Source organism: Xiphias gladius, chromosome 8, assembly GCF_016859285.1.
Source record: "Xiphias gladius isolate SHS-SW01 ecotype Sanya breed wild chromosome 8, ASM1685928v1, whole genome shotgun sequence".
Classification (NCBI taxonomy): Eukaryota; Metazoa; Chordata; class Actinopteri; order Istiophoriformes; family Xiphiidae; genus Xiphias; species Xiphias gladius.
Genome location: NC_053407.1, coordinates 19,477,034 through 19,497,971, shown reverse-complemented (window position 1 = coordinate 19,497,971; position 20,938 = coordinate 19,477,034). Strand labels below are relative to the sequence as shown.

General features: G+C 39.6%; 1 protein-coding gene across 3 annotated transcripts in view; it reads right to left on the bottom strand.

The window, feature by feature from the left end:
* ano3 (anoctamin 3) overlaps nucleotides 1-19,119 on the bottom strand; it is a 33,172-nt gene extending 14,053 nt beyond the window's left edge. For 2 of the 3 annotated variants that reach the window (XM_040133677.1, XM_040133678.1), the window contains exons 1-8: nucleotides 19,066-19,119; nucleotides 6,971-7,177; nucleotides 5,436-5,566; nucleotides 5,125-5,280; nucleotides 4,831-4,931; nucleotides 4,672-4,716; nucleotides 1,510-1,644; nucleotides 793-899 (exon numbers count right to left, since the gene is read on the bottom strand). In XM_040133677.1, coding sequence (XP_039989611.1) covers nucleotides 793-899; nucleotides 1,510-1,644; nucleotides 4,672-4,716; nucleotides 4,831-4,931; nucleotides 5,125-5,280; nucleotides 5,436-5,566; nucleotides 6,971-7,177; nucleotides 19,066-19,111 — 928 coding nt within the window. In that variant the 5' untranslated portion in view covers nucleotides 19,112-19,119. The remainder of the gene's footprint in view (nucleotides 1-792; nucleotides 900-1,509; nucleotides 1,645-4,671; nucleotides 4,717-4,830; nucleotides 4,932-5,124; nucleotides 5,281-5,435; nucleotides 5,567-6,970; nucleotides 7,178-19,065) is intronic. The other variant, XM_040133679.1, reaches the window with a different exon arrangement.
* Nucleotides 19,120-20,938: the final 1,819 nt, after the last annotated feature.

Below are 20,938 nucleotides of genomic sequence, written 5' to 3'. Positions count from 1 at the left end.
AGATATATAAATAAAACGGATTTGGCTTGACTTTGTTAAGCTTTGTTGTTCTTGTTCTGCTGTATGTCGACTGTATTTTGTGTAAGTTCATTGAGAGAAAGAAAAAACAGAGTCAAATTCCTTGTGTGCATGTGTCACATGCTTGGCCAATAAAGCTGATTCTGATAAAGCACAAAGTTGTAGCCATGACAGCCGACAATGCTTCAAATATGGACGTTGGTGTAAAGAAGCTACAAATTCTAAAACGTGGATGCCTCACAAGCATCTTCAACCCTGCAGCACAGAAGATCTACACAATCACCACAGTTTCAAGGTGGGCACCAAAGATTAGCGTCACCATCCGACCGCATATGAAATATGGTCACAGTCTCCCCGTCAGTTCCTGAGTTATGGCGTTGAATAACGGCCAGAAAAGTCATAGTGATGTTGACCTTTTACCTTTTGGATATCGTTGGCGCGGAGGCATAAAAATGCAAAGATAGAAATGACGACAGAATTATTGTGATTTGGTGGATTTCCTGTTTTTTCTTTTGCCACTAAGTGGCATTAATTGTTTTGGCCTGATTATAAGTCTAACATTAAATTTAAAGCTGCAAAATCAACAGAAAGGAAAAAAAAAATCTTTCCCTTAAATATGTACACTCAGCCCCAGACTCAGTAAATAAATTGTCCTGAATAGGTCATTATGATGGGTATATGTACATTATTATATACAAGCCACTAATGTGACAATGCTAGAAACATTGCTCGGTACGTGAGCAAGAAGAGAAAGAAGCAAGTGTGGTGCCTTACCCATCTTTGATTTTCCATCCTCGTACTTGGTGCGCTGCAGGACATGATGAACGATTCTGCTTCTGGTGGAATTGGAGAAGAAGCTCTCTCTGTTGTTGATAGTGAAGCTGGGAGGAAAACAAAAGCAAACTCCTTTATTTAGTCATCATGTTACGGCATATCAATATCATCCAGTCGAGGCTTTTAATGAAAGCTGAGCCAACAGAAGTTCATTAAAACTCAATATGTGATGTTAGGTTTATGTTCATTCTAGCATAATTATTTCCAAAAAATGTCAAGGCTGACAAGTAAAGGAAAAATGGAAAGGATTCACTGACAAATGAGATGAGATGATGCCTTTCATCAAAGAAGCTTAAACAGAGGCAGAATGGAGGAAAAATCTAATCATTTCATCGACATCTGCTGCTGAATTTCAATATCTCATGCATGATCAACATGTTCTTATCGTTCTGGCTTCTGAGTTCTTGCTCAAAGCTTTCAAATACACAAGACTTCATGGTGCAAATTTCATCTCCTGGTTTCCAAATGCCACATCCAGAGCTCAGGACATGAATGAATGTGAAGGATGGGAGAGAAATTAGGGACACAGAGCAGGATGGATGTCAGACTAACACTACTGATACAGACACTACTTTTCTATGCCCCTGTGATCATAAGCGTGTGTTTATGTGTTGGCATGCGCGTGCGACTGACTGAACATGTACATGTCCTCCTTACTGATGCATGCGTGCTCTGCTGAAGGGGGCTGTGTAGCAGTCGGTCTCCTCCAGGTCAGGTAAGGCCTCTTTGTCAAGCTTCATGGGATTTCTGGGAAGCCAGCTTTTTATCTGACGACATCTCAGATGAAACCTGCTGCACGGAAGCACAGAGAAACAGGATTAACGGCAAAGATTAACATGAAGATTGTTTTCTTTGATGTGGAACACTGGCTCCTAACCTTTTTCCTTAACGCTACCCTGACATCCTCGCACCACCTCATCGTTTACACACACACATGCACACGTACACACACTCCTACAGTATTGCATGCATCACAATCATTTTTCATTTTCACTTTGGTTATAGCTCATGAGCCTGGGAGGCACTGATTCTGGATAACAGCTTGCTGAATTCAACTCAAAGGATAATTTTATTTTTTCATATTACAGTCATGATTTAAGGACCAGAAGAAGAGTGAGGGAATGCATTGATTTCTTAAATTGTAGCTCCTTTTAATGTTAAATCAACTAAACCTACACAAACAAGAGTATTGAGGCTGTATTTAGGCAAAGTGGGGCTTTGAGCTAAATGGTCACGTCAGCATGCTAACACGCTCAAAAATGACGATGCGAACATGCTGATGTTTACAGGGTATAATGTTTACCATGTTCACCATCCTACCCTAGCGTTTAGCATGCTAACATTTGCTAATTAGTACTCAACATGAAGTAAAGCTGAGGCGGATGGGAACGCACTGGAATTAGTTTGCAGGTCTTTGGACATAAACCAACATATTGGATAAACTGAATTTTGGATCTGATGATGGTGCTACATGAAAAGTTAAGGGATCACCAACGTCATTACAAATCATCCCCTGATACCATGAATGACAAAATGTCCTGGCTATCCATCCAATCCTTTTTGAGATATTTGAGTCTGGACCAAAGTGTTGGACTGACCGACAGACTGTCACTTCCATCCCTAGAGCCACGCTGCTAGCGTGGCTAAAAATCAATTGGCTTGGTAAGATTTGCTCACTAATTCTCCAGATTTGCTGGAGAGGACTCTGACTAATTTTTGGGGCTGCTGCTCTGATATGGATTGAATTAATATATATTTGAATTTCCTAGGGGAAAACACACTGTCGCCAGAGAGCGTTTTATGAATGTTATTGTGAGGAGGACAGATAGGTACTGTACAGAAAGTAATGATATCAAACCACCAAGCTGTCACCACCTGCTCATGGCCCATTTTTTCAGCTTCACAGGTACATGAGTTAGTGACAGACCATTAGTAAACACATAAAACCTATTCACTACTCGGGTAGATTTTTCTTTTAAGAACAACACCTTTGTGAAAGACTGCAGGAGCGCTGAGGAAAACATAATGGTCCTCCCTCTTCACAATGACTAAGATCACTCTCGCACAAGATTTAAAACTGCTTTGTTCTCAGTTGGACAGCTGGGCGAGTGACTGCTGTCCACATGATTTTGTCTGCTCTGTGTGTGTTTGTGTGTGTGTGTGTGTGTGTGTGTGTGTGTGTGTGTCCTCCAAACACGGCAATTAATATACACATAGTATGTAAAAGTGAAAAAACAAAATAAGCATTCAATATTGTCAGCTCCTTCATCTTTGAGAACTTCTATTGATTACAGTATATTTATGCAAAATGCATTCGTAATTGACACAGTACTATCAATCTCCATGATGAAATATCATAATCACTACACTAACACAGGCACATTTATTGTACTTAGTATGTTAGGTTGCACTTAATTACTGGCTGATGTCGATGAGCTCTGTTCAAAACAGAGCCAGAGGGCGAAAGCAACGAGAGTCACACCATGTTTACAGTTTAATAGATAAAAACCAGCAGTGCTTCGAGACCAGTAATTTCACACTTCACTGAATGTAGAGTAGTCAGTGCTTTACAAGGGCTCATTCAAAGCTTATACGTAAACTCCTGCCATCTTGGTTTTAAACATCATTTCAGTTACCAGTCATCACTGGAGTCAAGGACAATGTGCAGAAATGTATGGACATCAGGTTTTACAACCCCTGAAAACATGATTTCAAATCTTATGTTTTTGTCTATAACATTAAAATTGATGTCTAAATAAGCAACACTCCAAAGTGATTCTTCTAGAGTTTAACTCAGCTAAAGCTGTGTGGTTCTGGCTTTTTCAGATTTGACTGTTAGTTGACCAATGACATTAAAAAACACAACCCTACAACTGTGATCAAATTTGGATTCAAATGTTGCTACATCCTGATTGGTGCGGGGAAATACATGACATCACCTTTTCCCTGCCCACTTCAAACTTGTAAAAAAGCAAAAGCAAACCATAAATACAGACATTTCTTGTGTGAAACATCCGAAACTGTGACAGAAAATGTTGACTTCGTGTATCACAGGATCACAGATTTGCAGACTTTACACAATTAAAATTTACATGTATGTTAACCAAAGGTTTTAGTCTTGAAAACAACGACAAAAGATGCAAATTTCTTTCAGTGATTGCTTGTTGGCCTGTTTCTGTCTGCCCTCCAGTGAGATGAAGAGATGGAAATTTGGAGTCCTGCGCAGAGCTTGGACAACACTTGAACATCACATCAAAGCGCAATTGCATCTCTCTAAAAATAGTATGCAAATAAGCTCATGTAACTCCATTTATTTGACTGAAAAATTAAAAGTACTTTATAGAAAAGCTCTGTCAGGGCTGAGTGCTGTGCTTTTTGAAAAGGTTGGAAGTTTAATTAAACACAATCATCTTAGCAAATACAACAGTGCTCGTGTTCCTAAATCCTGGCAAAATGAAGTACTGCACTTAATCACTGATATTTTCAATGACTTTCAAGAGCCTTCCTTTCCAACCATTTTAATTACTACTACTTATGTACACAGGGGTTAATTTTCCCAATTAAAATTCTAATCCCAGCCTTTGTAAATTCTGTATATTTACACAAAGTCTGTAGATAGATAATTTGTTAATTCTGGACCTAATGTAACGTGGGTTACCAGGGACAGTGGCGGTTTGGCTCAAACACCATCTACTGCTCACATTTCTGCTGAAGCCTTGCGGCAGTGCTGCTCATGAATTTCAGAGAAACTAAAGCATCCAGCTTCCTGCCTCCAGACAGCAACAGAGAAAAAGAATCCTATACGTTAAATCTACTTACCTGCCCAAGGTTTTGCTCTTCCAGTCCGTAAAATAACATTTTTTCCTTAAAAAGAAAAATAAAGAGAGATAAGTTAGAGAGATTGGATGAAGATGCCAGCCACTGAAAAAAATGACCAATCACTTTCCAGAGTTAAAGGTTCAACTTTTTTTCAGTTACCTGAAAGGCATTCGGATGTTCATCTGCTCCGCATATTTGCAAAGCGTATCCCAAGGAGCATGGACCTTCACAAACATGATGTCGTTGTTTGTCAAGGAAGGCTTTAAGTTAAAAAGAAATACAGAAATTTGAGAAATAAGTTGAGAAATGGAGGTATTGTTAGCCATCCTCTATTTCTCAAACCAATGTTTGTTCTGACGATACAAATAATGACACTCAAGTTTTAACATGATTTTCCTTTTTTTTTTTTTTTCCTATTAACTATTTTAACTCTGGTTTGACAGATATTTGTACCTCCTTCTCAAGCATCAGGCCCTCAGCACGCAAATTCTTCTCAAACGTGCACCTCTTTTCCACCTGTGGACTGGACTTCTTGTACACCAGGATGTAGTCAATACGCTTTTTCCCATCTCGGAAAAAGAGCCCAGAGGAACCAGCTGGATTCTTTCTCTGTAAAAAAATGAGTCACCTCTGACTTTTAGATGCAGGTGTGCCAAACATGGAACTGCTAATGCTTGAAGCTTATTAGTGTTCGATGACAAAATAACAAGAGTACAACACTGAACATTCATGGCAGTAACTGTGGATTACTGGGAGTATGGTACCTGAACTGAAAATGTGCGGGCCTCCAATTTAGCACGAGTGGCAGGCTTTTGTAGCAGAAATGACTCGTCTGCCCTTGTTCCACATGTAGTCACCTCTGACTCCTCCACATAATCATCCTTGCCATCCTCTGCTGCACACAGATACAGCACAATCAGTCAGACAGTTACTGAACTGGTAAGGAACCACACAAAATATCCTGTCTGCATTAAGTCTTTTGTTGTTGCTCAAGTCAATATTTTCCTTAATCCGACTGCCAACACTGAAAACAAGATGCGAGCTAAATAAAAATCCCACTTATCAGAACATGGTTGCCAGCTTGAGAGCAACACCTTGACGCAATTTTACGGATCCATGCGCCGATATAGAGAGAAAGCTAATTGTGTTTCCTTCCTTTCCTGAATCTTAACTCATCCCTCTGATGTGCACAGACAAAATAAAAGTTTAGTTAAACCCACACTGTGAGACGAGACAAACAAGGCAGATTCTACCGAGAATTAATTTTCTTAGAGTTCCAGAAGCTCAGTGTTTTTGAAAAGTAATTTTACCTTTCCTTACTTTCTTCTTTCTTACACCAAGTGTAAGACATTTTAATATTTATTCATTTATTTTTTCTGAATGTACTTGAAGATTTTAATAAGACTAAATAATTTTCCTCTCCAACAGGCATTTTTATTTTAATAGTCCATACAGTGATGTATTGTTTTCCTTGCAACAGCATTTTCCTACACTATCTCGCTCCCTCTGAAAGTGCACCAGACACATGTGACTTTTGTCTAAATCTCCTGCAGCATTAATACAATCTGCACAATCAATTTTATACACATGCCTTAAAAGTCACCAATGTTATGAAATTCTTTGTAGAAACCAACTCTGTTCCTGTTGAGCGTAACATAAGATGCACGGAAAGAAAAATAACTGAACTAGAAGAACTAATAGTAATACTAATAGTTTGCATCACAGACATGATGTGGATTTGCTATGAAAGACTTCTTTGTAGGTACTTAGAGAGAGTAAAAAAATAACTTTGACACATCATGAAGACGAATTTCAACTTTGAAATGACCACATGAATGCTGCATAGAAAGCTGGGTCATATCAAGTTCAATGCTATTGAACAAGTTTTACACATTATGTGGTCGGTATGACCTCTTATAGCCATTGGAAATAATGTGCTAAACTTGCAGGTATAGTGGTTAAAAAAAAAAAAAAAAAACAGAAAAGAAACCCCCCCCACAAAAACAGTTATATGAAATAAACACTATATATGTGGTTGAAATTCTTCTAACTGGCATTAAGCCTAATGTGACCCTCGTCTGACACAGAATTTACGTTTATAAGTAATTTACTTCAGAGTTAAAAATTCTTTTTTTTTTTTTTTTAAAGTCTTTGTCCCTGTGTAACCCTGCGGATACCTGCAACTAAACTAAAACTCTGAAATCAACACACATCGGTGGCGCCACTCTCTCGTGACTGAAGCACCACATCCACTAATAGGTTTAGGAAGGCGTCTGGAAGTTCGTCTCAGGAGACTGACCTGTCCGTGGGGGGAGGAGGCTGCAGGAGGTGCTGATGCTCTGACTCAGACCCTCGACTTCTGGTTTGGGCTCCGGGCTCAGGGGCACAGACAGGAAGTGGTTGAGGTTGATTGGATGAGTGTGACTCTGGGCAAGGCAGGGCAGGCTGCGGCGAGACGGCTTCAGGCTCTTCTCCTTCAGGATCTCGCTGATGCTGGTGTGCATGCCTGAGGACGGGAGGGACAGCGGAAGAGTGGATACTTTTTAGATATTTATACATTTAATTTCATGTTTACAAGTATGCATCCTTACACTAATAAATAAAATATATATTTTAATCAAGAAGACACTTGTAGTAAAGGATAGATTGGATTAGGCTCTGCTCTTTGATGAAGCTCTCAGAGAAACCAAGCAGCCACAACAAAGATTCTCCTGGGGGAACTACTTTCCTGAACGCACACGACATTTTATTTCACTAAAGTCAACAATACTAAGGACATGGTACATGAAGAGGAGAGGTTGGGGTGGTAACACGAGCTACAGCAGCAAATGGGATTGCAATAAAGGTATCAGCAGAGTGGTCAGGTTGATATAACTATTAGTAATGAATTTCTGTAGATGAAATTATACGTTAAGGTCTATTTGACTTGATGATCTTGCTAAAGCAGTAGCGTGTTTATGTAAAATTATTCCTTTTATTGTTTAATTTTGTCATTTTTGTTGTTTGTTTGTTGGCTATTTTTTCATTTTGTCATTTCTATATCATATCTTATCTGATCTTATCTTGAAAAATATACAAACCAAACCAAAAGTCACTGCTCTGCATAAACGTTCAATGACAAAAGAGAAACAAAATCAAACCGGGAGACAGAAAAGTGAAATGTAAGAAAATCTATTTACATAACTTAACAGATCTAGTGCACTGACTGAAATGAAGGGAGTGAGTGTAAAAAAAAGGAGGGAGGGAGAAATCACTTCAGCCATCAGCTGGTCCATCCTTTCATGGGCTACAATGGTGGTGATAATGTGTGTCCTTCATAGAGGACTGCATTAAAACCAACAGCACTCCCCCTGCACCAAATCACAGTACTTTAGGACAAGCAGCGTGAAAGTGGACCACAAAACTAAACTACATACATACTGAACTAGTCCTGCAACCAATTCAGCAAAGACACATGTAATAACATTCATTTGTTCTGCTACATATTCTCTCAATATCATGTCGTTGTTTTATTAATACCAGTAGAGGTCATTTTCAAGGTTATTTCAAATATAAATGAGAAAATGAGCAGTGGTAGTGGGTCTGACAAAACTCCTGAATGAGGGTTAACAATAATACTGCAATGATTAATTTTCAAGAGAAACTCAGAAGGTAATAACAATAATTAATGTCCAGCAATGGAAGCAGGGCATTGTACCCGACATTCACAGCAGGCAGCAGCCTCAGCTTCGCAGCTCAAATGTATTCATGAAATGAAGGCGCTCTCTCTCTTTCAGATGACAACGTGACTTACTTTTACCTCCAGTGAGGAAGCCTCTCAGTGACCTTACTGAAATGTTCAGATGCATTGGTAATTCACTCCGCATCCTGAGGGCCAAAAGCCAATAACTCATTCTCATGACATTGATCTCAGTGGAATTTCCCAGTGCTGTTTGGTGAGAATGGAGCCACTTAAAGATGTGAGCTTGTGGGCCCAGGGGAGCCACTAATCATTCTGTTTATTTCTTGTGCAGCCCCACAGATATGAAATGAATGAAAGTTGTGAGCTCCAGGTTAAGGTAAATGATAAATAATTGAGAAAGTTAACTTTCTCAAATTTTGATCTGCACCAAAGCAAAATTCAGCTTGAAGCTAGATTTTCACTTTCCCTTTTTAAAAATAGTTTGAAATAAGTCTATCAAATATAAATGTATGATAACTCAGCAAAAAACACAACACGAGTTAACTTTAAATGAATCTATTTGTTCATGTCAGAAAGTAAATTTGTCTTCAGGCTCATAATAAAGCTTAATTTCCCAGTGCTTTAATTATTTCTACAGTGTACATAAGCATTCGGTTCCTCTTCCTTCTCATATTTCAATCAATTTCATTAAATCCAATATTCCAAATCAATGCTGAGCTGCAGGTTGTTAAGCTATTATTCTGTAAAGAGTGTTATTTGTCATTGACATCTGCAATGACATTTTATGGTCCAGTGAGCAAGAAGGTTTGTTTCTCTCAGCAGTAAACACAGCAACAACATGCATTATGACTGGACTGGACTGTAAATCAGTGCGAGCTGTGAGCCTCCACTCCAGAGGCCAGAGGCCTAAAGTGCAATAATTTCACGGTCTCCGTCGATCGGTCTAAAGAGTGGATGCATTCTTACTTAATGTAACTGTCCAGTTAGAGGACCCTGCCTGCTTTCTCTCCATTATGCTGATCAATACACTGAAAATGATTACTACGTAGAAGCCACATACATATTGTCAAAAAGGTACATTTACTGGACTCTTGGCGGTCTACATAATCCCAACTGACACTGGCAATGCTCAACATGTCTGAGATGATACATCAGAAAAGAGCAAGCTAATGGGCCTGTAGTGGTGAGTCCCGGTTGTCCCAAAGGACTTTCAAAGTTAAAATAGACCCACAAATTGGACGGGGTAGGTGTTGTGTGAGCACGTGTAGATGGGGGTGGGGGAAATCACTGGTCAAATCTCAGCCTCTGTGGATATTAAGGTTATAATAATGGTTATCTGACAATCTCTGACCTGTTCCAAAGCTTTGGCCTCATTTTCTCATGCAGGCATTCTATGAACTCCGTCCAACTGTCAGAACAGTAGTGGAGTACATTCTGAAGACAGTGCATTGTGTAAGTCTATATAAATATATAAAGGGTTCATCTAATGTGAAATCCTCTGTTTAATCTTGCTGTGTGCTGGCTAAAACTGGTTTATCAGGAAAAAGTTAATCCTGTGTGTGTGCATGGACCGTACGTGCATGTGCATGGGAGTCTGTGGGACGTAACCGAGTGTCTGGGAGTCCTGGACAAGGAGGAGGAAAGAGGTGAAAATAAAGGAGTGATGAATAAAAAAAGAAAGGGATCAAGAGGCCCAGCGACGGGGTGCTTGCTGTGAGGTGATATGGGAAAAAAACGTCTCTGACCTTTCTCCGGATCAGCGTGACACCGGGCCTTGATGACAATCCTGCGTGTGCTCTCAGAAAACACCCAGTCAGGCTCAGCTGAGGGGGAGCTGGACGAGCTTCAGGGAAGTTTGTGATCTGGGATTTAGATCTCTCCGGAGCAGCTTGTCCACAACATTCTTGTGATGTGAGATTAAAAGGATTTTTTTTTTGGTCTGTGCACGTGTGTGGGTATGATTTTGTATATAATGGGGCTAAAGAAAATTTTGGTCGACTGAAAATGACCACCTCTTCAAACAATCGATTGGTTGTGTGAAAAAAAGAAAAAAAATCTGCATGTTATCTCTAGAGTAACTAAATCTTCCACAGTGCACTCTGAAATGTTCACACTCCAAACCTCAAGCATTAAACACTAAAGTTGACGGAGCATCCTGACAGACAAGTTAGCCTACTATTTTTAGATGACTTGTCATGTTGGCTGTTGAGCTGTGACATATGAAAAATGCTGTTTGCAAAGTTTACACTCAACTTTTTGATCATTTGCTTTAACAAAATGCAGCCACACTGACGACCTCTTTGACGTGGTGTCACTTAGTTTGGAGCCAACTCTGAGTAAACATTCAGTAAACAAAAGGTACATTTTGACATTCCAGTCTCCATTAGGTTGGGCGAGTTCAATGCTGTGAAAACTGGAGGGGTCAGGTCCAACCCTGCCCCCTGAAAATAACGGAATTATCCTGGTAGGCTATTGATGTAGCGGTCTTTCTTCCTTATGAAAGTAACACCAGCAATTGTCCAACCAATGATAATTTGGTCAGGTGAGAGCATATCGACCAACCAATGGACCATTCGACCGGGAGGCTATAGCCCTAGTACATATACTATATATGCCATTATGACTGTATACTTTGTAGTGTATACCTCTCTTCATATATTTGTGTTTGTGATAAAACATAAAAACCAAGAGCGGAGGTTGCGGTTATTGGTTCGCTATGCTCCTCTTGATTAATTCTGTCATAAAAAGGGAGCATATAACTGGCAGCTTAACAACATTATTCCTATTGTGCGTCTGTTTGCATCTGCAGCCAATCTACTCTGAGCCAGCTGGAAGAAAAAGTACTGCATTTGAAAAACGTCGAGGATTTTATGATCTATTAAAAGCTGTGAGATAGCAGAAAACAATACTGTGAAAAATGAGGAAAACTGTCCAGGATGATTAAAAAGAAACATTACTTTTGCTTTGAGTCACATTTTTCCAACAATCATTGTTACATACCAGGCAGGGGCAAAACGCTGTGTTTGTTTTTCATCCCTCCTGCTTTTCTTTCTCTCCCCGTCCCCTGTTTTCTGTCCAGGTGCTAACAACATGGTTGGCTTCCCCCTGTGCAGCCCAGTCATGCCTGCTGATTGGTTTCCTTGGACTTTGAGCTGGCCTATCATCACGGGCCCACCTGAAGTGTTCACACACGGTTTGAGAAAACGTGTTAAGACTAATAGAAACAGGTATGTGGTGGGGGGTTGAGGATGATAAGTAAGTTGGGGTACCCTTCACATTTATGCGCACATGTAATGAACTTTTTGTAGAGACACCAGGATTACTGGTTGGTGCCACCTCTGTATTCATTTTGGTGAAGTTCTTTTAGATAAGCAAGTTAGGTCTTTTTTTGTGTTTTTGTTTTCAGAGGTAGGGATTGGTTAGGCCTAGTTTTGTTTTACTGATTTCTATTTGTGTGGCACGACCACCTTGTTCCAACCTCCCCCACATTTTGAGAACCTTTGTTAGGTTTGTAAGTGTTGAGATGAGCTGCAAATAAATCCTTTTCACTCCTACTCTGACTCCCTCGAATTGTTTGGTTTTCGCGTTTTTGTCTCCCTTTTCCTCAATTTTCACCAAGACGACGTAACAATCATTGCGAGAGACCTGAGCAGAAACTGAAGCATCCACTACATTATCTGCAAGGATGTTGCACAAAATACCAAACAGAGAATTCAGGTCAGTGGGTTGTTTCCCATCATGCCTCGGTTTCCTCAATCTATACCTTCAATTATTCATCCAGGTTCAACCCATAGCACTTTCAGCATCACAGCTTTTAACTGAGGAACATTCTGCATCAGGACCTTTTTAAGCAAAACACACATCATTATTGCTTTCCCTTTACAGAGTGCATTTCAGGGGATTCCTGCTATAAAACAGTGGGCAAAGAAAGTAAAAAACAAAACAAAACACACACAAACTCTCAGAAAGCTTGGTTCAAAACACTGCTGCGATGCGTTTAAAAAGAAATTATCACGTGGAGGCAGGACTGAGGCGAGGCCGGGAGCCTCTCCTACAGACATGTCCTCCAAGCAATTGGAGAGTGTTTCATCCTCCGCCTGGCACCATATCAAAGAACACACAGACAGAGCTGAGTTCACAGGGAGGATTTAGAATGGAATCATTATCATTAGCCACTGAATATTGGACTCATATCTTATGTTACATGGCTAGTGTTCAAGGCACACCAATAATTCTGCCTGACCAAGGTATGAGTAGCAAATGATGATCTCAGGTATGAGTGCTTCACTGAATAATTCTGAATTTTCAAATTAATCCATGCAAGAAGTGTGAAAATAAATCACAAAATGCTAAAAATTTAAAAACTTGTTTTTGCTATGTTCAACTAACAAAATCTAACTTGGACTGATTGAAACAGAGGATGAATTAAATATATATTCAAAATCAGTGTTCTCAAAATTATTTCAACTACTTGAAAATATACTTTAAGGCTACAGCTGGTAACCATCACAGCATCACAGTAATTTTATAATAATTGCTGCAACACTAATTAGCATCAGATTGCATGGAGTATATTCAGTAGCTTTTGATTTTCTCTTTACAGCAGGGAAAAAAAAAAAATCAAGTATCGGTACTTCCTCAAATGCTGTATGAAGAGGACACAGTCAACACATTAATATTTAAAGCCAATACATTTAGAATTTGAAGATTTCTGACTTTTGCACACCCAGTGGTAGTATCAAAAAAAGATACTGTGGCAGACGCATGGACTGCAGCAGTTTTTCACATTGATTGTCTCACTTTTCTACAAACACAAACTACAAAATTTACTCCATCAAAATAATTTGACATAAAAATAAGACAATAATAAAAAAAAAAAAAACATTGCTACATATAATGGCCTAAAAATGTTCCTTTTTTGTCTGTAATTTTCTCAGGATGTGTCGGAGGAATATCAAATTTGAGTTCTCCAATCTGATTTTTGGTAAAAGTAATTTATCCACTCAAATACAAATAAGTAGTGTAAGTAAGTAATGTCTGCTCATTGATTAATTTAATTATGATAAATTATGGGTAGCTATTCAAATCGGATATGTTCTATAGATTATTGATTTAGGTAAACAAACTACTGACTTAAGTGACTATAAAGACACACAGTATACTGTAGCTAATGAGCACAGTGTTCATTTCCCACAAACCACTATAGTGACTTGATCTGATACAAATATATGGGTTATTAAAACATGAAGCATTTAAATACAGTGTATAGGAGCTGGCCATTTTTAAACCACCGCTGAAAAAAGGCACATCATTATGTGCAGTGACTACTAAAATATTCACACTTTTGACCTTCTCATGTTTTATTTTGAACAACATTGAATCACATTAGATATAATTGGAATTGTTGGACACTGATATTAAAGTATGTGATGTGTTGATCAAAGTAAAAACTGTCTAAAATACACTGCATGCACAATTATTAGGCAAATGAGTATTCTGACCGTGTCATTATTTCTATGCACATTTTGGAACTCCAAACCATATAAACTTGAACCCTTATTGGATTTAATCATTTTCAGATGATATGTAATGAGGGAGGGTGTGGCCCAAAGTGATTAACATTCTCCTGTGCCATAGTTGGATGGGCCCTCGAGTATATCTGGACAAATCCCAGAGGGCCAATGCATCAGTTGGCCGGGTGGACTGTCAAGAAATCAATAAAGCTTTTACTGGCCCTCTCTGTGTACCTGTCATTCGGGGTGTGCATGAGAGTGTGCCGCGTGCGTGTTCCAGGACTGGGCTCACTGACCACTCACAACCAAGTTTCAGCCCTCACCCTCATATTGAGCTAACGTTAGATCGAACTGAATCTTACCTCAGCATAGGGCAGTTGTTGACATGTTGCCAAACCTGCATGGATTGGAAGATGATGTTTTTCACACAGGTTTACCTTGCATTCTGATTATGTAACTGGTAGGTTATTTTCTTCGGTTATTGTTAGACTGACGATGATGATTTCACACCCAGTCTGCCCAGTCAGAGAGACAGGGAAGATGTAGTTGTGGCAGGAGGTGGAGGACGAGCAGTGAGAGGTTGAGGAATGCGAGGGAGAGGGAGAGCAGCTGGAGTAGCAGCTTCAGTAGCTGAGCTTGAGGAAAGATGGAGGAACGTCACTAAAGATAGGGCTGCAACACAGGTTTATAACCTACCCGCAGTTTCTACTTCTTCATCCTCTCATGTTGGACTCAGGACAGGCTGGAGGCTACAGTGACTCAATATCGCCTCTTGAGGTACAAAGTGGTATTAAGACACGGGACTGGTCATTGCTGGCTGGTTAGCATGCTAACTTTAGTAGATGTCTCTGCAACATTACAGCTTTTGTCTTTGACATAATGTCAAAACTGTTATTTCTTCACATTCTGTTGATAATCTTAGTTAATTTTTTAATGTTTAAACAAAAATACTTACATATTGCCCCTTTAATGGTCATTTTGTGTTGATTATTTGTTAAACTTTAAAAATTGAGAACAAACAATCTAGTTGGGAAAAAACTTCTTTTTGTAATTCAGTTGCCTAATAATTGTGCACTCCCCCGAGAAAGACAAAACCAACTTTTCCTTTGTTAAACATTCAGGTCAGACGTTCAATAACATATTGGATTGACTGAGAAAATTGTATTTGTCCAACAAAAAAAATTAATCCTGAGGAATTAAATTTGCATAATCGTGCACGCAGTGTGGGTAATGATTTCCTCCACAGACACTGTCTGTTGTCATCAGTCTGTGACGTGAAGCTGAGCCCGTCAGTCGGAACACACCTCAGAGCAGATGGCACTGTCTACCCATGGTTTGAACTGTTCAGGAGCCTGTTATACAATCCTGGCACAACCTCTGGGTTGAATCATTTGAGCAGATTAAACATCTTCATTCTCTCTCAATCTCTATATTTCCCCATTCCTTTAATGTCACACTATCTTCTTATGCCCCCCCCCCTTATGATATCTACTACATCACAGGATTTTCTGTAAAGCCTCTGCTGTGTCCACGGGTACACGCCTCGTCTGGGAATGCTATGAACTGCTCTGTCCTCAGTAAACAATATCAAGCATAAAGTTCACAGAAGAACATTTTAGTTCCATAATGCCACCATTGTCACCAAAAGTGTTGTGAGCAAAATTTGATGACATTTTTGTAGACATGAATAAACTGTAGAATAACTTTGGGCTCCAGCAGGACTTCTGCCTGTTATGTTCTTATAACCTAGCAACAAAGCAGTCGCTGACTATTTAAAGACTGTGAAAGTCTTGAAGCTGCTAACTGCCCGACTATGCACGCACACACATGCAGAACAAAACAGCCTCTCTTTTTGTCATTTCATAAACTGTCTATCTGGCATTCTATAATTTGATAAAAGGAACTTTTTAAGCAGTATGGTTCAACTCATCTTACATGAAACTAAGGTTTGCCTAATATTCTACAGTACCTTGTTAAAATCACAGATGATACTGTGTATGTGCTCTCCCCAAATGTGTCCTGAAATTAATGTCTGTATCAATAAAACCATATGCCTGCATGCTGAAGAGGCCTGGTGGCCTGCTTAGGACCAACCAAAGGCTTACACACACACACACACACACACACACACACACACACACACACACACACACACACACACACACACACACACACACACACACACACACACACACACACACACACACGATTTTCGTTAAAATGGGAAAAAAAAGCAAACAAGAAATAAATCACCAATCCCTAAACTATTTTCATGAGGAAGATGAGGATATTGCTTGATACTGGAGGTTATTGTTTGATATTGCTCCTTCACAAACTATGAGAGAAGTCGGTTTTCAATGCTGTAAACATGCTCGTAAAACAGTATAGGGCTGTAAATAACAGAGTCCAACCAACACTGGATCGGAGTAAAAAAATTCGATCTATCGGCCTAAGTTGTTTATCCATTTGTAGTGGAGCTCACAGGTTTTGCCCTGTGTTTTATTGTTTCTGTTTACCTGGAAATTAGCTAGTAGGTAAATTCGGTACAAAGCATCTTTTGTCTTAGATTCTCTTTCTCTTCGATTTATGAACAAAAGTTTTCATATCGGCGTATTTCAGACAACATACGCACCGATACCAATATCTCTTGGATAGGCCAATATCAATCGATAAAATCAGTCAACTGATATATTGGTCGGGCTCTAGTAATTAATTATGAATTATTATTATTATTAACTATGATTATCAATTGATCTGCCAATGATTTTCTACATTAATGAATGTAATTTTTGGTCTATATAACACCAGAAAACAGTGAAAAATACCTGTCACAATATCCTACGCCACAAGGTGAAATCATCAAATGACTTGTTTTGTCCAACCAACAGTCCAACAGCCAAAATTATTCAATTCACTATCATGTAAGCCAAGAAGCAAGTTCTCACATTTAGGACTAATCAATTAACCGACTAATTGTTGCGGCTCAAGGATAAAACATATGGAAGAATGAACAAAGAACCAGGTTACATTTAAATCCTGTTATGTTTAAAGCAAATATTTTCTGGCAGATGTTGAGTGTTCAGTGTATCAATAAGTTTCATCAACGTGCTGCTGATAAATTGGAGATTTTGTTTAGTCTGCCAAAGAACATTTGAAATTCACTCAAAACCTGGAAAGTAATATCAGATGATTGTGAGTGATTTTCATTTGGAAGTCCAAATGTATCTATATTTTCTAGTCTCTATCAACTGAGTAATATATTTTATTACTAGATTGTTTTTGAGGAACTGCAGTATAATTACTAAATATTGCTTTGCAAGACTTCGCGCCAGCATTCACCCCTTTTGCCTTCAATTTTAATGTTGCCCTTAGCCACAACTGACATATTGAGTGGGCCCTCAGGCTGGAAGTCAGGTTTTTACATAAATCTGATATCATCTTGTGCTACATGCTTCCCATTGGCTGGACTGAGGCCAGGAAGTGGTTCACCCTGTGATATATATCATTATAAGCTAGGACGTTCTCTGAAACACCAATATAGGAAATAATTGCTGCATGGAACACACTTCATATGATAAAATAGAATTCTAGATGTAAAGAAAATAAAAGTCTATTTAGATTATCATAAAAATTACAAACAGAGCCTAAACCCAGGATGTATTCATGTGGTACAGTCCATATTGTCCATGTGGGTCACGGTGGAAGACTGAGCTTGAAGACAAATACATCTCTTGTCAATTCAAATATCCTGCTTTGTCTTTTTTGTTCAGTTATATCTGTTTTTTTTTCAAACTCAAAACCAGATAAGGAAGCTATAGCAGATAAGCTAACACCCCCTTTTCAGCAGGGCATCCCTCAGTCCTGAGATTTCTAGCTGCTCAGCTCAGCATCCTCTCATCAGAAGCGGGGGGAATAGACCCATTCATCCTCCTCAGCCAGGTACATAAACACAAAGAGGTAATTTCTCCTCATTTATGAGCCGTGTCAGCATGAAAAAAAGAACTTTCAATCATCATTTTTCTAGATGTAGACAGCCGGCACATGTATAATTAGCACAGAGTGTTAAAGAACCACTAATGTTCTCAAAGAGCCCTGTAGTTAGGGTCTAAAAATCAATACTGTACATCAGTGTAATGTAGCTGAAATGGAAGACAAAGATTAATGACTTGATAGCTATTTACTTATAGATTTGATGAAATTTACTCAAATGTATGGAGACCAAATCATCTTTCTTTCACTGTACAGTTTGATACATGATCTGTGTTAAGTTATTGATGGTCCACAATGCAAACAAGCCAAATGGACTCCAACATGAGCCGGCGTCGGGTGTCCCATATTGCGGTTTCAATTACTTGCTGAGAAGAGATGTAATTTCCATTTGACTGCATGACAGGAACTTTTAACAGCCCCAAATCATTTTTTTTTTTTATTATTACTTTCAAAACCACAAACCCTGACTGCAGTTATTCCAGACAGATGTAGAATATAAAGAAGCTACTTTGGGCTTTAGGACAAACTATTCTGCATGTTCCTGAATAGATTTGTATGGAACAGCTTGTATCTTTCCTCAAAGCACATGCCCAATACAATGTTACCACTGCCTTTACTAGCCTATATGCTGTGAATGCTTGACTGTCATATGGACATGACCGTGAGCGCAGTCCAAATCACTGCAAGTTCAAACATTAGGAAAACAACCTTTCCAAGATCTGCATTGCTTGAATCGTGTGTAAAGGTCATTTCTTTTTCCTCTGCTGCATTACAACTGCAACCATCCACCGTATTATAACAAATGCAGTTTAAATACCTTGGTGTCTCTAAATTTGAACAATCCCTGATAGATTTTGTTATCTTAGATACATCCCTGTAATCCTTTAGACGTGATCTGATCTCTAGTCTACTGCTCGACGGTGAATTTGAAATAGTCACTGTGACTTAAAGTAGGCTAGTGGCTAAAATATCAAAAGCGCACAAGGTTCATGGAGAAGGCTTCGTCCCGGGAGGAGCAGGCTGCAAGACCTCCAACTCTGCGTCACACTTCCAGCAAGTAGAGAGTCCGATACCTCCGAGTGCCATCTCACATCACAAACTATTTAAGTCGAGGCGAAACTCACCACACGTAACACACACACACACACACCACACTCAGCTCAGAAATCAATCACCACTGGACGCGAAACGGTCAAATTAGCCACCAACCTTTCTGCTGCTTGAAGGACTGGATTGAGCCCGAGTGATGCACCATGGCGACGTTCCCTCGGTTTCCAGCGCTAATTAAATTCCGTATTTCGAAAAGCAAAATTGCAGAATACATGGGAAACTGTGGCGGGGCTGCGTAGGAGTTCTCTCAGCTCCCATGCTGCCAAACGATCTCACGGGCGATGCGCAAACCCCAGCAACACCTGTCTACGCTCTGCATGCCCCCCCCCCCCAACCACCATCATCATCCACGGCTGTTGTCATGGTGACGGGCGGCAGAGGCGGTCCTGAGACGGACACGTCCCCCTCCGTCCTGATTTACTAACGCCAAATAAAACTGCGGGAAATTACCGGGGGGGGGCGGCAGATCTCAAATGGACCGACAAGGACACGTATCGATTCGTTCGTCAATCATTCACTTTCACCCGAGCTGAAGGCTGCTTGTACCACATTCACATCGTCTGATGAAATGGGCCTTACGGTACGAAAGTCAGGCTGCTGTGCTAACTGAAATATAAAAATATAAGCCTGACTGAAAAAAAAAAAAAAAAGCTATTATAGGCCCCTTTGGGATTTTGTTATCAGGCCGGAAGTTGTTTGCTGCCTGGAAGTAAAGACTGAAAACTTCACTAATGAAAAATCTTTGAAGAGCCATTCTAAGTACAGCCTTTTTAGACAGACTACAGTGCAATGTTGCAGAAAATTCAAATAGGATTTCACATGCACAAGGGGCCATCAGATTGTGGAAGCCCACCGAACATCATGTAATCCTCAACATAAAAACACAGATGGCAATACCTTGTGTATTTGACAGAAGCCATCAGTTTGTTGGCCAACAGCCACCGTCAGATCATTCGACTTTTTGAGGCTCAGCAGTTTGCCCGTGAAGCTGTGAGAAAAACTCTAAAAAAAAAAAAAAAATCAATACTATCACTTACTACTACTGGGCTCACAGATGAGCTGTGCAGACACACTGCTGCTGCAGTGGCAGAGGATCCCCTTTTTTGAGAGCAAATGTAATATCGGTCATGAAAACTGAGCAGGCCTAACACTCAAACTGGTGGCATATTTGTCCTGCCGGTTTTTGGGGACTCAGCAAAAAGGAAAAAGGAACTGAACTGAATTTGGGAGTTTTGTAATTTGGTATAGCTATGGGGCGCTAGTAATAATGGAGAATACAGTACATTGAGTTCAATTAAAAAACATTTATTGCCTACTGAAAATGAGATATTTCAGATGGCATATTATTAATCTCACAGTCAATTTATGTGATGGCAAAATGTGCATCTTAGAAAGACAATAAAGGCAAACCATAACATATTGTCTCCATATCACCAAACTGAAATCTTATCATGGTTTATCTGCAAGGTCACTGGTCTAATCTCAATGTCAGCCACACTGAGCTGCAGACCAGCAGACCTCCAATCAGAATCTGAAGTGCATGGGATGGGAGGCCTTCATGTTGTGTATTTCATGTTGTTTCTATGTGAACACACACTGAACTGACTACTGTGATCTGCTCAGTCTTCACTGGGTCACAATAACACAGGTTGCGGTTTGGTCTGTGGTCCTAGTTTTTTGTATCAGCCCCCAGTCTGTGCTGGTATTCTGTGTAGTGGTCTGGCATTCGTCACGGATGCAAATACCATCTGTTTTCTTGCAGCTCAAAAAGCTTCTCCTCCTCCCACTGTTTCGATGTTTATTGCATACTGGTGGCAGGGCCGTGCGTGCCAACCCCTGTAACATGTAATTGGACTACAAAGCAAATGCATTTCTTCCATTGGGCCAATAAATACACAAGCAGTCTTTATCGGGTCAGTGGCAAATTAAAATTTTATCTCTTCCATTCCTGCTTGTTATTTTATAGATGTAG